The sequence below is a fragment of the Coturnix japonica genome, chromosome 4 (genome assembly GCF_054131305.1).
Source record: "Coturnix japonica strain WE chromosome 4, WE-NBRP24, whole genome shotgun sequence".
Classification (NCBI taxonomy): domain Eukaryota; kingdom Metazoa; phylum Chordata; class Aves; order Galliformes; family Phasianidae; genus Coturnix; species Coturnix japonica.
Window position 1 is genome coordinate 27,768,252 of NC_140666.1, and position 17,012 is coordinate 27,785,263.

Consider the following 17,012-nt stretch of genomic DNA (forward strand, 5'->3'; position numbering starts at 1 on the left):
AGCTCAAGACAGGTTTCTCTCTTTAAAGATAAATAGTGAGAAGTAAACAGACCATTTAAGCACACAGTTTGGAAGCAAACAGTTCCTATGAAGCTTGTAACCACTTTTCTTCTTTCAGCTGTCACAGAACATTATTATTCTTTTCACCTCGCACTGCTAATAGCACAGGCCAGGGAATGTATCACACTGCAACAGCTATACACGAATGTCCAGTTCTTGCGTGCAGATTGTACAATGACCTGTCCATGGCAATCAAGCATTTGTGAAATACTGCCTGTTCCAGTTACTAATACTTTTCATTTGTCATGGCATTTCTTTTAAATTTTGCAACCTATGCAATCTTCTTACAGCAATTCTTCGCAGATTATCTGGTGGGAATCATAAGGGGATACAAGATATTTCTTTCCTTCCTAATTTCCTTTGTAGCCTAGAAGCTAAAATGTGCTGTATGCCCTGATGTGTGGTGATGACCACTGGAGATTTTTTTAATGATTTCTGTTATTATGGCCATAGTATTTCCTTAATTCTTCATGTTCAAGAAAGAGAACTTTCTTTAGTGACATCTTGTTAAATTTATTGGAATGGATGGTTGCATGCGTTCAACTAAGTAGGATTTAACATCTTGTTAACTGCAGAGATATTTGCATCTAAGTTTCTTCTCTGGATCTTTAAAAGATAACACATTAAGATGTTGGGTTTTTTTTTTAGTGCTTGTGTACAGTTCCAGTGCCTTACTAGATTTCACAAAACAGCCAACAAATGGCTCTGGACTTGTTTGGAAAACAAGCTTTTCTTTGTGTTTCAGGAAAGATAAGGACATGTTTGTCCTTTGGTAGAAATCCTCTTTCTTGTATCACCACTAAAGCAAAGATGCAGCAGGGCACAAAAGTGAGCTGAAAGGGTAATTTCTCTGTGCTCAACAAAAATCTGGTACTTCTTTTGAAAGAATAGAATGAACTATGATAGTTGTCTCATCAAACACTGACCTCAATTGTCACAATTTGCCTACCTATACTTAGCCTGCAAGTCTGTTTTTATTTCTTGCTGCAAATTATTTCTGTAGTACTACCATCAGTGTCCATTAAAGTCTCTTATTTATATACCCATATTCCACAGTTAGTGTTATCTCTCTAAGCTTAGGGGCACTGGAATAGCAAAGCTAATATTGGATTAGATGGAATTGAAAAGGGCAATGGGCAGAAGTTCTTTTCATTTCTACGCATAGAACAGCTGAATTACATATTTTTTACTTTTTTTTTTGTCTTGCTGTAACTGCTGAAACACACCACCATCAGTGTCTTTATTTGTAGAATAAACCAGATCAATCTGTGTTTATCATAAGGACAGACTTGCACGTTGAAATGGCTGAGGAATGGTGCAGTCCCGTCTGTATGGGGACTATAGGCTTGAGAAGTTATGCTGCAAGAAGGAATTGTCATTATTACAGTTAACGTAGACCTGACTTTACAAAGCATTGCTTTAGAATGCTTGTGCTGTGTTTTTAAAGCTGTCAACGTGAGCTGGCATCTGGAAACTGTACTTCAAGAGGACAGAGATGTTTGCTTCATTACTAAATGTGCTGACTAATAAGTCTATGCTTCATTTGCTGTGGGTCAGATCCTTACAGGGCAAACAGCGAGAAGCGCCATGACATATGCGTGAAATATTTCTTTTTTACGACTTGGGTTTGATTATTGAACAATGTGGCAGCTTATGGCCGCTGCTCGCCTCAGCCCAGATGCCTGCTGGCCTCGGAGCCTCGCAGGCAAAACCGGACGGCAGCAGCCCAAGCAATGCAGCGTAGTAAGGGACGGAGGGCGGAGGCGGGCCCATGCGAGGGGCGGGGCAGACCGGGAGGGAGGGAGGAGCGGCGGGGTGGCCGGTGAGGCAGTGCGGCGGAGTTGGGGTGAGCCGGGGAGGGTGGGCGGCAGGTGGTTGCAGTTGCTATGGGTTTTTACTCAAACGGTGCGTGAGTGCTTGGCTTGGGTGAGCCCGAGGAAGCGCAGGCGCGCTCTGCTCGCTCGTGTTCCCCCTAATGGCGGCGTTTAGGCAATGGTAGCTGCTGCGGATCGTGGCTTCCTTTTCGGTACGTGTTGGTTTCGGTAGGAGGAGCAGAGTCTGGCAACGTAGTGAGCTCAGCTGACCGTTTTTCCATGCTGCTTGCTTAGAGAAAGTGTGGCCTGTCTTTCAAATGCATCGTCATAGGGAAGAGCAGAAACACGTGTCTGGCAACTCATTAGTGTGCCTGGGGTCACCCGAGCAAGCCTCTGCACCACCAAGGAGCCAACAAGAGCCTCTTAAAATGACGATGAAAATACCCTTCCTTAATGGGAAATGTGGAATAGGAAAAATGTGCAAATTAGTAGCATTAGATACAGCTTCTAAACAAACAAGCATGAGCAATTTCAGATTTTGGCTGTGCTGTGGATCCACCTTGTGATGGGAGCTGGCTTCTAGCTTAACGCAGCTGTTTGCAAGGACTGCACCATTGTGTTACTGTTGCAGTAAGTGAAGGTAGTAGAATCACAGAATGGCTTGGGTTGGAAGGGGCCTCAGTACCCACCCTGTCCCAATGCCCTGCCATGAGCTGGTTGCCCCTGCACCAGACCAGCTGAGGCTGCCCGGTGCCTCGTTCAGTCTGGCCTTGAGCACCTCCAGAGATGGGGCACCCCACCTTTTCTGGCCTCACCGCCCTGTGGGTGAAGGATGAGTAAAGGAACATGGTGGTGTATTTCTGAGGAAACAGTGAAAATAGAGAACACGAACTTTCAGTGAGGTAAACCATTGAAGTAAGTGGGATAAAGCCAATGTATACAAACAAAACTATATTTCCTCTGCAGCTTAGAAACCCTTTCAGTAAGGGCTACTTACTGAAGAACTTTTTTAAATAACAGAAACAACTGTCTCTGACTTGCAGATACAGCCACTGTGTTCTGACATCCTGACAACTTCAGCAATAGCCCTGCTGTGTATTTGTTAGCTGTAAGCCATTGGAGGTGCATTAGCTATTCATCTGGCAATTACAGGATTGTAGAGAACAAAAGAGGTTTTTCAGGAATCCTCTGAAACTTTCCCAACCAAGATTAAGGTTATTGTCCCAGTACATGCAAAGAAAAATAAAATAATAGTGTAGTTGACTTAATGCTGTGTGTCAGTACATTGTTTGCTCTTGAGACTGGATCATGGCTTAATTTTAGTTTGGAAGGGACCTCTGACAGTCATATAGTTCAACTCCCCACTTAAAGCTGCGCAATCATTGAAGTGCATCCAGTATCTCCAGGTCTTGTCATCTGTGTCTTTTTGTAAGTATTTAATGAAAAAATGATCTTTCAAGGAGATAACTTATGGAAACTGAATGGTATCAGTACTTATGGGACTGAACTTTTCACTTGCTAATACAACTGATTAAATTCAGCCAGTGCTGATGACTCTGCTGAAACTCAGACAAAAGCACTACCTCAGCAGCTGTGGATTTCCATGTCCTAAGGACTCCAGAGAAGATGAGGCTGGAGGGTTAAGCAAGATGAAAGTACAGGCTCAGCTCCTCCTTTTCACAGAGTTCAGTTGCAGCACCTCTTAGCTGATTTTGCAAAATTAACTCCGTCCTTTTTTAGCTTCTTTCCTCCAGGCAGCACTTAGGCCACTACGCTGGGGAATTTCAAACTGCATTGGGATACCATTATAATCAGAATAAGCAGCTTTACATCAACAACAGGATTGCATACCTCTATAAATATCTCCCTTTATACTCACAGAGTAATTGGTTGTTTTTAACGGTGAAAATCTTTCATTGAAAAGAGGAAATCTAGAGTATAGGATAAACAACCACTGAAATATGTACTGCCAGTTAAATATCTTATTGAAGGTTACAATTCCAAGTGCCTTTCTTATATATTTGTTTCTTATATGTTTACTTTTCTTATATATCTGTTTTCAGAGCCACTTTTTCTGTCAAATCCATATCAGAGGTGTATGGGACACTTCTGCTGAGTGTAATCTCAAGGTGAGTCTCCAACTAAAAGAACAAAAGAGGAGGTTGTCATGCGATGAAAAAATTCTATGGCTTTCACTTGTAATCCTGTGGAATGAAAGGAGAAACTGTTGAAGCAGCTTGTCCTGCTACCTAGAGGAAAAGATGAACCATTATTCCCTCTTTATACCAACTAGATCAATTCTTGTGGTTTAGTATGTGATGCTCACTATGGCAATCTGTTGAGTCTCTATGCCAATTCATTACTTGTAGGAAGAGAGGTTGCAATTTACTGTGGCTTCTTCCAGTAATGGTTTTATCTAATTTTCTAGTCCTTGCTTTTTTACACACCTGTGTGACTAGTTTGCCTACAGGAGTAAAAATGTTATGGTATAGTGTCTCCCTAGGCAGCAAGGTTTCCTGTAAGTCTCAGAGATTTGAATCATCTGCATTCATGGTGTTGTGTTTTCAGATACAATTTCTATGCAGTTGAGCGTGAAATGCACCAATTGTTTTGTGCATCTGTTCTTAATTGACATGTGACTACAATTTTATGGCATGGAATTCTATGGTTTAGTTCCCAGTTCTTTCTGGCTTAGAGAAACATAGGGTCCTTTAAGTTGGAGGTTTCTGAACTAGAGTGGTATTTCTAATACTTAACATGTTTAATTCTGCTCTGTGATTTCAGAATTTTTCAAGACCTGCAGAGAAAAACAAACAAACAAAACTCTACAAAAAGAGACACCTTCAGTGCAAAAATGAGCTTTGGGAGAGCCTACAATACCTTTAACATAAGCAATGGCACAGATCTAGCTATTGGATTTACCTCTTCCACAGTAGCTGTTCTTCTGTTTGGGACAAATTTTGTGCCAGTTAAAAAATATGATACTGGTGATGGTAAGCTTACTTAACATTTTTACTTATATTATTTTTGCTAGTAGGAATAGTATTTCACCTGCAAATGTGAATGTTTCTATTGGTAGACTTATAAGTATCAATATAGTCTGTGTCTGTGCTTAAACTTTCTTTCTGGTGTTAGAGTATAAAGCAGTAATGTGTTAGTTCAGAATATGGTAAAAAGTTGTACACTTTAACAGTAATGATGATTTAATGAGCATCTTCAAATAGAATGTGAAAATCTTTTACTGTGCTGGGGATACAGTCTTCTTTATAACACTGTAAAAGTTGTTGGACTTTGGAATGTTGCACTTTGGTTGTGGACCTGAGATAATATGAGACCAATAAGAAAAGGATATTTTTATGCTTATAATTAATAACACCAGTAAGAGGAAACATCACTTCTATTTTCTTATAATTTCTTTAGAATTTATGATACTAGTTTCATGTTGTATTTGCATGATTATCACAGAATCACAGAATCACAGAATAATCAAGGTTGGAAAAGACCTAGAAGATCATCCAGTCCAACCATTACCAATACTTCCCAGCTAAATCACATCCCTCAACGCAACATCCAAACGTTTATTGAACACCCCCTTGGTTGGTGACTCCACCACCTCCCTGGGCAGTGCATTCCAGTGCCTGACTACCCTTTCCGAGAAGTAATATTTCCTTATGTGAAGCATAGTCAATAACCAATCACCAGAGGAATATATCTACAACCGTGTTATTTTAATGTTATTATGTGCATTAACAGACTCTTTTTTGTACCAAATGCAGTCCTAGAAGGACAAGGGTAGTTTAAAGTAAAAGTCCTTGCTGGCATGAAGTTAAACAGTCTGTTTAGTTGTCCCTTAGAGATTCAGTGAAGGTTGATTTGTCCAAACTTTGCTATCCTCAGTGTTCTGTATTAATGAGTTGGACCCTGAAGGAGCTTTGTCTTGATCAGTCACCTGCACTAGCTGCTACTGGGGTGGTGGGAGAAGCTTTCAGTAATGTAATATCCTCTTTGTCTGAAAACTATCAGAACTTTTATGTATTTGAAGGTTGGGCCAGCAATTTGTTAAGTAATTTATTAAGTAATTAATAGAGTGCATGGCAGGGAATAGATTGACAAAAACTGACCAACTTTCATTTTTTTTCTGTACTATTTAAGCTAAAAAAGCATGTGCTCAGAGGTAAGAGACTCACACTTGTAATGTTCTGCCATTTTTCTCTCATGCACATTTGCTTTTTTCATAGGAATGTTCTTCCAATGGATTCTCTGTGCTTCCATTTGGATAGTTTCTTTGGTGGTCAATTTAATCCGTAATTGTCCCCAGTTTTGGCCTTTGGCTATGGTAGGAGGTTTTCTGTGGGCTACAGGTAAGTGTTCCAATCCTTGAAAAGGATTTAATTAATCCTAACTTACCACAAAAACAGCACCAAAACCATTTCCGTATATGAGGTAGTTATTTGGCTTTTCTAGTCCTGCTATTAATGGGGCTTTAGTTTTGGAGCTGTGAATAGCAGTACTGCATGTGCTGTACTACCTACTTAATGCCTCCAACTTTTTATTTTATAAGCAGGAAATTCGCACCAAAAATAACTTTTAAAACAATGTTGAGGAAAAGTCTGTGATTTAATATATTTATTTTTAAAAAATGCTATTGACCTGTAATTGCCTCAACTGTATTACCTTCTGAACACTGTCAGACTAAATTGATAGCTGAAATATGGAAGACTGTGGTCTAGTTTATAACTGATTTTAATTTTGGTGTTGTGGGTCGTTGATTTTTTTTTAATTATTATTATTTATTTTTTTCTTTTTTAGGCAACATCACAGTTGTCCCTATTATTAAAACTATAGGCTTAGCTCTTGGTCTTTTGATCTGGGCTTCTTTTAATTTGCTGACAGGCTGGGCAAGTTCCAGGTGAGTGTTTTAAATCATACATTATTAATGTTCCTCTTTCTTTGTTAACAGCTAGAGTGTAAGAACTGTCACCGATAAAGAGGAAAAGAGGATACATTAAAGATCTTTTTCTTTCAATGTGGAAAGTAGTCAGATTAATTATTTTATCTTTTCTTTTTGTTTCTTTTGCCTCAATAGGGAGAAAATGCCCAGTCATGTTTATTAGCATAATTGAGTAAATAATGTGGGTTTTTAAATAAAATGAGAGCACTGTCTTCTTCAGCCTGGATTGATAAAGCAATTGAAATTAACTTTGATTTTTGAATACCCACATTAAAAAAATCAATTTCAATTAAGATTTCTTTTCAGTTGGTTTGTGCAAACCAACTGAAGCATCAATCCAATATTTCTAATATAAACTTCAGCAGAATTATTTCTGTGAATAAAGATTTTCAAGACTAGTTTATAGTATTTGGTATGGAATTTATGCAGCTAAGAGTAAGTAGTTAAATGTTCCAGGTTTGGATGGTTTGGAATTGACCCAGAAGAGGTAGCAAGACCAGCCCTAAATTATATTGGAGCAGGACTTTCACTATTAAGGTAAAAAGTTATGATTGATTTTTGTAATATAAAAATATATTTTATAACCACAGAAAAAATATAACCAGCAGGCAAATCTATTGAAATATTCTTTGCACATTGATTTACCACAACATTTTTGAGTTGTCCATGCCTCTTGGTTTTTGTTTTGTTTTCATACCTAGATTTCAGCACAGAAATGTAGTTTTATGCTGGTAGACATTGTCAGGACTGTGGTGCAATCATTGTAACAGCTCCCTGTCTATCTAACCTCCAACGGCTGCCATATAATGGCTTCCTTTGGGATCTTTGGAAGGGCTTCTCATTTTATTATTAGTTTGTCATTTGTGTGAGTTCAAGTTTTGAGCCAAACATAGAGTAAAGGTGGTGTTTGTTAGGTAGCAGTGTCAGTGCTTTCCAGCTGGTTGGGTGGAAGAGTGGCCCTAAATGCAGGGGCAGTAGGCTTGCCATAGGGATGCGAAGCAATAGATGCACAAAATACACCCCCAAAAATGTACAAAAGAGGAAAGTTAAGAACATGGAGAGGGTAGAGACCATCCTTGACTGCTGTGGCTTTTTACTAATGGTAGTAGCACATGATATTGAGAGGTTTTCACTGAACAGTAGCAGTGCTACTATTCCTGCCTGGTGAATTCATTCAGCTCACCAGCTGCTTCCTGCCAGTTCCTGAGATATCACAAAAAAGTGATCAACACAGGAAAAGACCCTTACCAGACTTGTTTTCCTGGCAAGCTGCACAAAGCATATGTATACTGTTCCATAGAGCTCAGAAGCACGTGTTTCATTTTAGCCTCCTGGGTGGCACCTGTGCATATTTACCTAGTCCCTCTGGAGGAAGCTGGCATATTTTTGTATCTATCCATATGGCTTCAGCAGGAGATAAATCACTCTTCAAGGGGAGGTGTTCTGCTTATGGCTATGAGAAAGAATTAGTAGAATATTAAATTATCTTGCTGAAAAATAATTTAAAAGAACAATCCAGAACCTCATTGTTCTGATTACATACACTTACCTGATTTCTGGGAGCTGGGCATAAAAGTAGAAATGTTCCCCTTTCTTCTTTGTTTTAATCAGTCAGTGCATTGGAGCATCGCTAAGCCATACCCCTTCTCCTTCTGCATGTGCATGAGGTCCTGTAGGAGCAGTGTTCTCCCAGTTGCACATGATAGAAGACTCAGAAAGACTAATTTCCCTTGAGCACAAAACCAATTCTGTGCAGGTTTAAGCTGCTGCATACAGAATTTCTGTGCAGATGTTTGGCTGTGTGTGGTGTTGTACAAAAGGGCACTGTTATCTACCACAGCTATTATTAGCATGTGTCTGTAAATACACACAACAGAAACATTTCAATACCATTATATAGAAGAGAGAACTTTAAAGACTAAAATAAGATCAATCTGTTTACATCTGCTTAAGTGGTTTGTTAAAACTGTTCAAAGCGATTGTGTTTTTAAAATGTATTGAACTGAGTCTAGGGTAGTAATGACAATAAAATAATATGCTTCCAAATACACCTTTTGTCTCAGGATGCTAAATGTTATATCCTTCTGATCTGACTTGTGGTATTCATTGGTATGTTTTTCTCTTCTGAGCGCTGTCATATTTTTTTTTATAAAAACTGAAGTCCAAACTTCTTCAGCTTCGTTAGAAAGCACGCCATTACTGAGAGAACATGTAAGTATTCTACAGATACTTTACAGCAGTGAAAATATGTAACCGTTTAAAAACGACAGTGAAAACTGCTTAACATTAACATTCACAGTAAACTACATAAAACAACATAAATACGCATTGATGCATTATATTTTATTTGTACATTTGGTCAAATGTAAGCAACAGAAAAGGCTTTCCCAAATGTTCTTTCTCAGCTTTCTGACATACAAGTACTTATTCCAGAGGTTATGTTATAGACAGTGTGTATTTCTTCCCTCTCTGAGAAGAGGAAGCAGTTCTAATAAAAACTTAACTAAAATAACAGGAGAATGCTTAGGGGGGAGGCAATGGAATGCATAAGCGCTCTCCCAGATTTTTGCCACGTTACAGAAGCAGTCCCTGATTTGCAGTGCAGGATGAATTTTGAAAGGCAGACCTGCATGTAAATTTTAAAAACGCTTGTGAGTGCTCTGTTACGTAGTAAAGCCAAAATGCAAAGCCACTCGTTTACAGGCTTTGAGATAGATCCAATTATTACTGTTAGGTTTTTGGGTGTTTGTTTTGTTTTTTTTTTTGTTTTGTTTTGTCTGAAATGATTTCCCTTCTCTTTATTCCAAAGTATTTGTGTAAATTCCTCTTGTTTTTCCTTCCATTATCATTTTCTTAGAGAAGAACTGCTGTATTAATATGGTATTTGAGAGGATGTTTTCTTTTTAAAGGGAAAAAGCCAGGACTGAGTAAAAACTCTAATTTTTCTACAGTCTGTTAATATTTCTGAAGATTCCTCTGATGTCTCATGGGTGACCAGTCTTTCTCCAGTAAAAAAAAGATTTGTGTAAGTCATTAACAGAGAAAGTAACTAAACACAGTAAGAGCAGAATTTACTTTGTAGTTTTCCAGGCATAGTCATGCAGTATTAAATAATACACTTATCTGTATATAAATAGCTGCTTAGCTAGTTGAATAATTTTCTTCTGTGTTCAATGTGTTTTACCGTACCAAAGAACATTTGCAGAGTAAACATCAATAGCAATTATGTTATTACAGAGTTGGTTTGTATCATGTGGTTGATTGGCACCAGCATAAAAGGAACCCATGCTTCCAGGTGTGGTTTCCAGGTGAGGACACCTGGAGAAAGCATGGCAACATGGAAAGTAAGCAGCTGAAGTGGTCCAGGGTGGGATTGGTAGCTTGCAAGGGGACTGCTGACAGCCAAGGCCCCAGTCATCTGGAAGTGGAGAAGGGGGTGCAGTGATCCTGGAAATCTTTGTGTGGGAAACATTGACTGCAAAGTGAAGCTGAGAGTGGGGGCATTTTAACTATTAACTATTTTTTTGTTTTCTCTCAGCTTACTTTAAAAAAAATATATTGCTTGGTTGGTGTGGTTAATACAGATTGCAGGTTCTTGGCACAAGAATTGACTGTATTACTTTGCCACGAAGTGCAGGAAAACTGAATTACTGTTTTGAACAATTTCTGCTTTTAAAAAAATAAAACTGTGCTACCTTAACATTTGTATGGCATTGCTAGCAGTTTTCTTGGATGTTTTTCAGTGTGTTACTTACTTCCCTAATTAACACTAGTCTCTTCTTCTTTTCTGATTTTTGCTCTTTTTTAAAGAGGATGTAGCCTAGCTGTAGTAGCTGGGATACTCTATGGTTCCAGTTTTGTACCAGTACTTTACATCAAGGACCATGGAAGAAGAAATGAAACTATATATGCAAGAGCAAGTCAATTTGGTAAGGCCAATAAGACCATTCCACTTTGTGTCATTATTACACAGTAGTCTGCTTTCGTAAAGGCACGGGATGAAGCTGTTCATACTGCTGGAAATAGAGTGGTAAAATACAAGTTCTGCACTACATTATGTGTTAGCAAGTTTGTTTCTATCTAAATACTAGCACTTCCTTTTTCCCAGAGGTGACTTACACCATTAGAAAACAGTGAGAAACAACCCAGAAGATAGAATGCTTATCTCGCTTCACATCCAGTTAAATGTAGCTAACACTTTCAAAGTACCAGGTTCATATGCCAGGAACATGAGGTGCAAGAACTCACTCAGCTGCCAAATTAGTACACTAGCAAGTGAAAGAAGAAGGTATAGTATGATTAATGAGCAGAAGAGAGAGATAAAAGTTCAAGTATTTAACATTTTTTTTTTTTTTAAATGGAAATATAATAACTACAAATGTTTCTCAAGAAACATTTTCCTGAAGATTTAGTATAATTTAGCAAGTAGTACCAGCAGCAGTTTAAGGACCCCCTTGGACAGAACAGTGCTGCCGTTAACATTGTTTATTACATCATGTACAGTTTCTTTTGAATGCAGGAATTCATATATTCCGAAACTAGACACAGTATTATTATTGTAGTTGCCTTTCCTGACAGGTCAGAGGAGATAGAGATTACCTTGTTACATTCTTCAGCCTTACCACCTTGGGAATGCTTTGTTTAGCATAAACTAATACAGTAGCTTGACTAATAGAGTTACAAAAAATAACTCACAGGAATGCATAAGGGCTTGTGACAAAAGCTAGAGTCAGTGCAACATTTAATTCATGTTTAGTAGGATATGTATGACTAACCAAATCCATCCATAGTCAGACTGCTACATTAATCATAACCACAATTGAACTTGAATTGTTAGTAGTAGCATTTTATTTATTTTTGTCTGTATGAATATGATCAGTGAAATAAATGTAGTTAAAATTAATAGCTGATATTTTGGGTTAATACGATGTTGCAATCTCTTTCAGATTTAGATTATGTTTTTGCACACTTCAGTGGAATATTTCTTACAAGTACTGTCTACTTCTTGATCTACTGTGCAGTCAGGAAAAATAAACCTGATGTTTATCCCCAAGCCATACTACCAGGTATGACTGTTAAACTAGTAGCTAATTATTGTTAGTTCCTCATACTTTTTTGCAGTGATTCCTTCAGTCTGTGTGCTGAAAGTCTTTGAAGTCTGTTTATTTGACTTTATTTTGAAAGATACTCCTATTAGGTTAATTAAGGTTAGGAAACAACCTTAATTTAATCTGAAAAGCGACATTGCAATCCAATTGGTGGATTTTCAAAAACTAACTCTGCCTGAGAGGAGAACACTTTGCCCAGGAAAGTGTGAACTTTAGTGATAATTTGGAACTTCAGTTGAAGTAGCTGATTTTATCCCTTGAGCTTTGTAGATCATCAGAGCTACCTTGTTAGAGTAGTTACCATACTAAAATGTTTGGTTTTGCTATTATGCTGTAAAAACAGATGTTTCACAAATGGCTGTCTATATTTTTCTGTACATGTTTTTGATCAGAATTTATTTTTCTAGGGTTTGTTTCTGGTGTGCTTTGGGCAATAGCCAATTGCTGCTGGTTCATCGCCAATCACTATCTCAGTGCTGTAGTCAGCTTTCCGATAATTACTGCAGTAAGTATATAACAACAGAATCTCTGACTGGAATTAAAGTGAAAGTTCTTTTTCTCATATTTGTGGAATTAAGTTAAAATTTTGACATGCCTGAGGCTTTTCTTTTTTATTTTTTCCCCCAAGAGTATGCATTGCCTCCTTTGCTTGTCCGTGCTAGCCTTTGTTTTATTAGAAACTTTCATGACTGTGATAAGCACCATTTCGGCCAGTGAAATGTGGAGGAGTTGAAAGAGACTTCAAACTGTGTTAAAACCAATGCTCTGAAAACATAACTGTATCAATATTAAACAGTGAACTGAGGAACTGAGGTGATTAAAAGAAGAAAAGTTACATACTTTCATCTCACCAAGTATATATTGCTCTGAATTTTTTTCAGTTGTTAGTTTTAACTATTAGTTATTTTTCTTAATTAAGGATTAAGTATTTTTTACTACAGCTCTTGAACACATCTAACAGCATGTGAATGTTGATAATAATTTTCTTATAGCTGGGCAGGGAAAATAGCTGTTTGATTCCTGCTTATGATACTGTACCTTTCAAACAGTTAACATCAGGAAGTTGCATAAATGTATGAGTCTGCTGTTATTCTCTCAAGAGTACTGAATGGTGCTGCAAAGCTGGATAACTTCTGGCAAATTGACATTTATAAGTATCAAAAAGTTCTGCTGAATGGCTCTATTTTGGAAAAAAAAGAAAAAAGAAACAATAGGGATTAAAGCTTGCTTCAAGATGCAGTTAATCAAAATGAACTCTGCAGTATGCAATGAGAAAAAGAACTTGGCATCATTCTAGTTAGAAACTGAAGGATTAATGGAAAGCAGCTTTGGTAACTTTGGTTATCAGCATACGTAAAGGGCAAGGATATAAAACTATTAAATGACAAATTTTCAAGACAGCACTGATGAGAAGCTGCCTGTCTTTTCCCTGCAATTTTGGAATTGCTCCTTTACTTCACCCTAGAGGGAGTTTCAGTTATTCATCGTGTCACTTTAACTATTTGCTTCATTAAAAAAAAAATGCATTCCTCTGGCAATATAAGTTACCGAGAAAGAGAAATAGCACCATAGTCATTATGTAAATAATACTTTGCAATTTCACTAAGAAATAGCATGTGCAAACATACTCAGCACAAGGTGCTGTTTTCTCCTGGTATAAATTTTTGTCCTATTGAGTTTACTTAAGACAGAGAGAGGAAGACAACTGTCCAAACATCTGTCAAGTGTTTCAGAGAGCAGCTGTAATGGGAAGCATTTGCAGAGAGTTTCAGACATTTTCTTATCAGACGTGAGAATTCAGGTCATTGCACACACAGGAGAAAAACTGTATTACTGGGAATGTCTGGAAATTATCATTGTATACCACTGTTTGCTGTTAGCTAGGAAACCTGTAAGACGACATTGCAGATAAAACACTGGTTTTCCTGACCTGTCTTAGCTGTCTGACTTTGTGCTTTGTCCAGATCCCTGAAATACAGGAAATAACATTAGTATTCCAGTCTCTTGATATCATACCAAGCGATAAAATCAAACTTTGTTGAACAGGTTAGTCATAGTAGAGGAAATGTAAGGAATATCCTTGATGGCTGCCAAAAAAACCTGAATAGTCCTCTAAAATGTGATGATAGATCAAAGACTGTAGTTTGGGCATATTATTTGGAGTCTGTAACAGCTAGTGCAGATCCCACAGTGTAATTTAGAAAGAAATTATGCCCTTTCTAAGAAGTCTTCTACTTTGTTAACCCTTCTTGATTATTTATTGTATCTTACCTTAGAAGGTCACTTAGGTGATGATCATGCTTTTTCCATGAATGTTGTAATTATATAGGATGGAAAGACATAAGCTTGCTATCCAATTGAAATGCAGCCACCCTTAAAACAATAATGGGAATGTGGCACATTTTAAGGAAATGCTGTAATGTACAAGTAAATCTTATTCCTTAGGGTCCTGGCCTTATTGCTGCAATGTGGGGAGTCCTTGTATTTAAAGAAATCAAGGTAATCTTAGTAGATCTTTCACCTAGTCTCTCTTGTGTTTGTGTCTAGCTTGTAGAGCTGCATTACCTGATAAAGAGCTGTCTGTCTTTAATTTATCCACCTTACAAGGATTGCATTATGAAGCTAAATGTCATGCAGTAATAAGTTTTCAAATAAGTTTTTTGGTATTTTTTCCAAGAAAAATTAAGAACTTTGAACAAGTCTTATAGGAATGAAGATTGGAATTCTATAACTATGAGCAGCAGGGAGAATAAATGAAGACTGTAGCAAGGTCAAGAAACAGGATGCCAAGTATAACCTTTATTTGAGCTAGTTCTTCCAGTGGGGGCAGGGAAATTGGCAGTTGCCCCAAAAATCATGTGGACTAGCAAACCAGGATCAAATTCTCCAAAGGACCAAACAGTGAGGCAGAGTGCCCTTCTGATTGACAATATAGAGATTCCTAAACTGATATGCACAGAACAGGCTAATTTACTTGATGTTAACATAGCATGGCTGAAATTATTTTTCTAGTGGAATTTGAAGCATAGCAGCGTAGCCCTAAGATTCCCTTAGCTACTCTGTACGAGGTTCATAGATACGTAATTTGCCATTACAGATGAGATTACCTTTTCATGTAATGGATAGATTTGTTTTATCATAAAATTAAATGAAACCTCTCATCTATCCAGGGCCTGAAAAACTACGTATTACTCTCCATAGCATTTTGCATCATTTTGGCTGGATCACTCTCCACAGCGTTTTCTAAAGTTTGAAGATCTTCTTACCAGTAGATGGTGCTGCTGTCTTGCTTAATCAAAAGCACAGCCATACAGATCGACTGTTTGCGAAATGCGTGTCCAACATCTGGAAATGGTTATTTCTTCATTTCGAGAATATCAAAGGATCACATTAAGTAAGGCCAGATGATTTCATAGTTACTGATTTTGCTGGTTTAGGTATGAAACTTACATCATCATAAATTGCAGTTCACTGCTGGGTGATGTACAAAGGGAGTAAGTATTCTGTGTGTGTTTACTAATTTATCCTATTCCAATGCTCTGTCTAACTGATTAGACTGTATTATGTCTTGGAATATTTATGTTTTCGAACTAATTCAAAGATGCAAAAGTTGTTTTTTATTTAGAGGCAGTATTCTTTAAAGATACCAATTCATATAAAAATCTTCCAATCACTACACAATTTTGAAAGAAATGCAGAAAAAAAAAAAAAAACGGTGCTGAAAAATAAACTAGTGCTTGCTGCTTATCTATTTGTTTAAATGCCATAAGATTATGTAGAAATCATGACCATGCTATGAATTGTTGGGGTTTTTACTGAACTCTTGTTGAGTGAAGTAAATCTGTCTAGAAAAATGCAACACTCAGACCACAGTCTTCGAAAAAGAACAAAGAAGAGCAGCAGTGCGATTATGTTTTTCATCTACTTTTATGGGCACTATTCATGGACATACTTTAATACCACAGATTGAAATTCGTAGCATGTTGAGATTGCATTGTAATTTCATTAAAGTTTTAGTCTGGAAAAATCATTGAATGGATTGGGTTGGAAGGAACGTTAAAGATTATCTAGTTCCCACCATGTGTAATCTATCCCCAGCTGTGCTAAGAATAAACAAGCGGCATTGCTGGGACTGGGGGGACCTAATTTACCTCTAACCTTGACCAGCTGTTTCCCATCTTCACTGCATGAAATGCTGTAGACCTTGTCTGTTTCTACAGTATTCTTTTTTTGTTTGGTGCTATGAGTATCCTGAGTGGAGGTGTCTCGGGTTCTTCCGATTTTTGCTCTTTCTTGAGAGATCCTTGTTAGTTCACGTGTGGTATGGACCCAGCATTTTTCTACCAGATCGGATTGTAGGAAACATTTGAATCTAGTAGGGCAGGAGCACCTTTACCTTTCCTCATTTCTACAAAGCATTATTTGGCTTTCTGGAACAAACCCACAGCAATTGCATAGAAATACATGCAGTTTTGTATTGTCCTCCAGTCTATATTTTAAAGCTATGAGATGTGACAGCTTAATTGCTTATTGTTTGAGCATTAATTACAATTCTTGTTTGAAAAGACTCAAATGTTGGTTTTGTTAAATGTTCTTTAGCACATTCCCTATTGGATTTGCCTTTTTGCCTTGCCAATAGAAAAATAATAAAAAAATAAGAACAAACCACCGTCTCTTTGCAGTTCTTATCTATTAAAAATCCATTATGGTAATGTGTTAGGAAGATTGGTTCAAATAGGTGTTTATTCCGAACTATGTGTTCAAGAAGGTCACATAGCATATTATGAAGATAAGTATTCCACTGATTTCTGAGATGTTCCTGAAGTTCTGAGCTTGAAATGCAGCTTCAGTGTTAAAATGCTGAAACAACAGAGTTCTGTTTATAGAGCTGTTTTTACACAACAGTCTGACAGCAAATGTTTAATAAGAGAAAGTTCTGCAGCTGACCTTAATGACCACGGCTCTGCTTATATCAGCAAAGCTCTGTGTTTTTATATCAGTCAAACAACTGATGTGGGAAAATGACACTTCTTGAAGAAAATTATAATGTTGCATATAAGTCTGGATTTCTTTAATAAT

General features: G+C 37.5%; 1 protein-coding gene across 8 annotated transcripts in view; it reads left to right on the forward strand.

The window, feature by feature from the left end:
- The window catches only part of TMEM144 (transmembrane protein 144), a 23,618-nt gene extending 7,020 nt beyond the window's left edge, over positions 1–16,598 (forward strand). Inside the window, exons 1-13 of one of the 8 annotated variants that reach the window (XR_014945231.1) lie at positions 1,859–1,906; positions 3,938–4,003; positions 4,659–4,867; positions 6,113–6,235; positions 6,684–6,783; positions 7,282–7,362; positions 8,955–9,036; positions 9,735–9,850; positions 10,636–10,754; positions 11,772–11,891; positions 12,341–12,438; positions 14,379–14,432; positions 15,104–16,598. Coding sequence is in view for 7 of the 8 variants with exons in the window: in XM_015860926.3 (XP_015716412.1) it covers positions 4,729–4,867; positions 6,113–6,235; positions 6,684–6,783; positions 7,282–7,362; positions 8,955–9,036; positions 9,777–9,850; positions 10,636–10,754; positions 11,772–11,891; positions 12,341–12,438; positions 14,379–14,432; positions 15,104–15,187 (1,074 nt within the window). In the remaining variant the exon portion in view is untranslated. Of the gene's footprint in view, positions 1–1,858; positions 2,087–3,278; positions 3,303–3,937; positions 4,004–4,658; positions 4,868–6,112; positions 6,236–6,683; positions 6,784–7,281; positions 7,363–8,954; positions 9,037–9,734; positions 9,851–10,635; positions 10,755–11,771; positions 11,892–12,340; positions 12,439–14,378; positions 14,433–15,103 lie in introns of those variants that run through there. The other 7 variants (XM_015860925.3, XM_015860923.3, XM_085544803.1 and 4 more) reach the window with 7 other exon arrangements.
- Positions 16,599–17,012: the final 414 nt, after the last annotated feature.